Raw genomic sequence first — 1,203 nt, 5'->3', positions numbered from 1 at the left:
ATGGCTGCCAGTACAGCGGTGGTGGTGGGGGGAGCCTCTCCTGCCTCCTCAGCAGCGCCAATGATGTCTGACTGCAGCTTAGGTCTGCTCCCCGCTGGCAAATGGACATCCCCCGAGGGCTGCAGGGCTGCCAGAGGGATGTCTGACTGCCAGCTTGGGCCCGATCCCCCAGGGAGCAGGCCTAAGCCAGCAAGTGGTCACCCCCGAGGGGTCCCAGACTGCGAGAGGGCACAGGCCGGGCTGAGGGACCCCCTACCCTCGAGTGCACAAATTTTTGTGCACCGGGCCTCTAGTTAGGAAATAACAAGCAATCTTAGGGACAGCCAGAAGCAAGAGTAAAGTGCTGCTCAGTTTTGTAATGGCTGGGAAGGAGAAATGGAGAAGCAAGTCTTCAAGAACCCTATTCTGCCTCTCTGTGGTCACATGTTGCATGTCTACAGCTGTCTCCAAATCTACTCAATTCTCCTCACTGCACAATTTAAATTCTTGACAAAGAGACTGACCACTGGGTCAATCAGCAGCCCTCATGTAGTACCTCACAGTCACTTGGCCTGCCTCTGTATTAGGCTGTGTTCCAGGACTCTGGAGAAAGAGGCTGTGTCTAGGAAGAAACCCTACAGCCCATCTACTACTGTGACCAGGAACAACTTATTAATTGTATCAAAAATAGAGCAAACCAGTGACTTACTGAAAACCATTTATCATCTCTTCTCTTTTCCCTTGTATATAGGAACGAAAGGTATATGAAGGAACTCACAGAGTGGTTGAAATTGAAGCTGTAACACCTCACACTGGTTACTGTGTAGTGGCTGAAATATATCAGCCCATGCTAGACAGAAGAAGTCAGAGAAGTGAAGAGAGATGTGTGAAATGTCCTTGAAGTGGTGTGGTGTGCTCTGCAACATGGAAATCAAAAGCTCTCTGGGAATGGGATGGCTCGTGCTTGAAGTATATCGTTGAAAATTGTTTTTATTCTTCTTAAAGCAATGTCACACTTTTGGGACTTCTTTGCTTATCCATTATTTCTTCCTTTATATTTCATTTGTAAACTGAATTTAAGCAACATATCCACTTCCAACACATTAGAATTTAAAGAGGCAGAGAATAAGGGCTCTATGAAATATAGAGCTTTACTTCTGAAAGTAACATCCCTGACAACAATCTCCACTGTTCTGAAAAATGTAAGAACCAAGGAATAGTAGG

The 1,203-nt window shown here is 46.4% G+C and overlaps 1 protein-coding gene across 1 annotated transcript in view; it reads left to right on the top strand.

Moving 5' to 3' along the window:
- IL22RA2 (interleukin 22 receptor, alpha 2) overlaps window positions 1–1,003 on the top strand; it is a 16,825-nt gene extending 15,822 nt beyond the window's left edge. Inside the window, exon 5 of the mRNA XM_005859129.2 lies at window positions 731–1,003. Within this exon, the coding sequence (XP_005859191.1) occupies window positions 731–880 (150 nt within the window). The 3' untranslated portion in view covers window positions 881–1,003. The remainder of the gene's footprint in view (window positions 1–730) is intronic.
- The last annotated feature ends 200 nt before the right edge of the window (window positions 1,004–1,203 follow it).

This window comes from Myotis brandtii, unplaced genomic scaffold (genome assembly GCF_000412655.1).
Source record: "Myotis brandtii unplaced genomic scaffold, ASM41265v1 scaffold123, whole genome shotgun sequence".
Classification (NCBI taxonomy): Eukaryota; Metazoa; Chordata; class Mammalia; order Chiroptera; family Vespertilionidae; genus Myotis; species Myotis brandtii.
The sequence above is the reverse complement of the archived record's forward strand: the minus strand, read 5'-3'. Positions and strand labels throughout refer to the sequence as shown.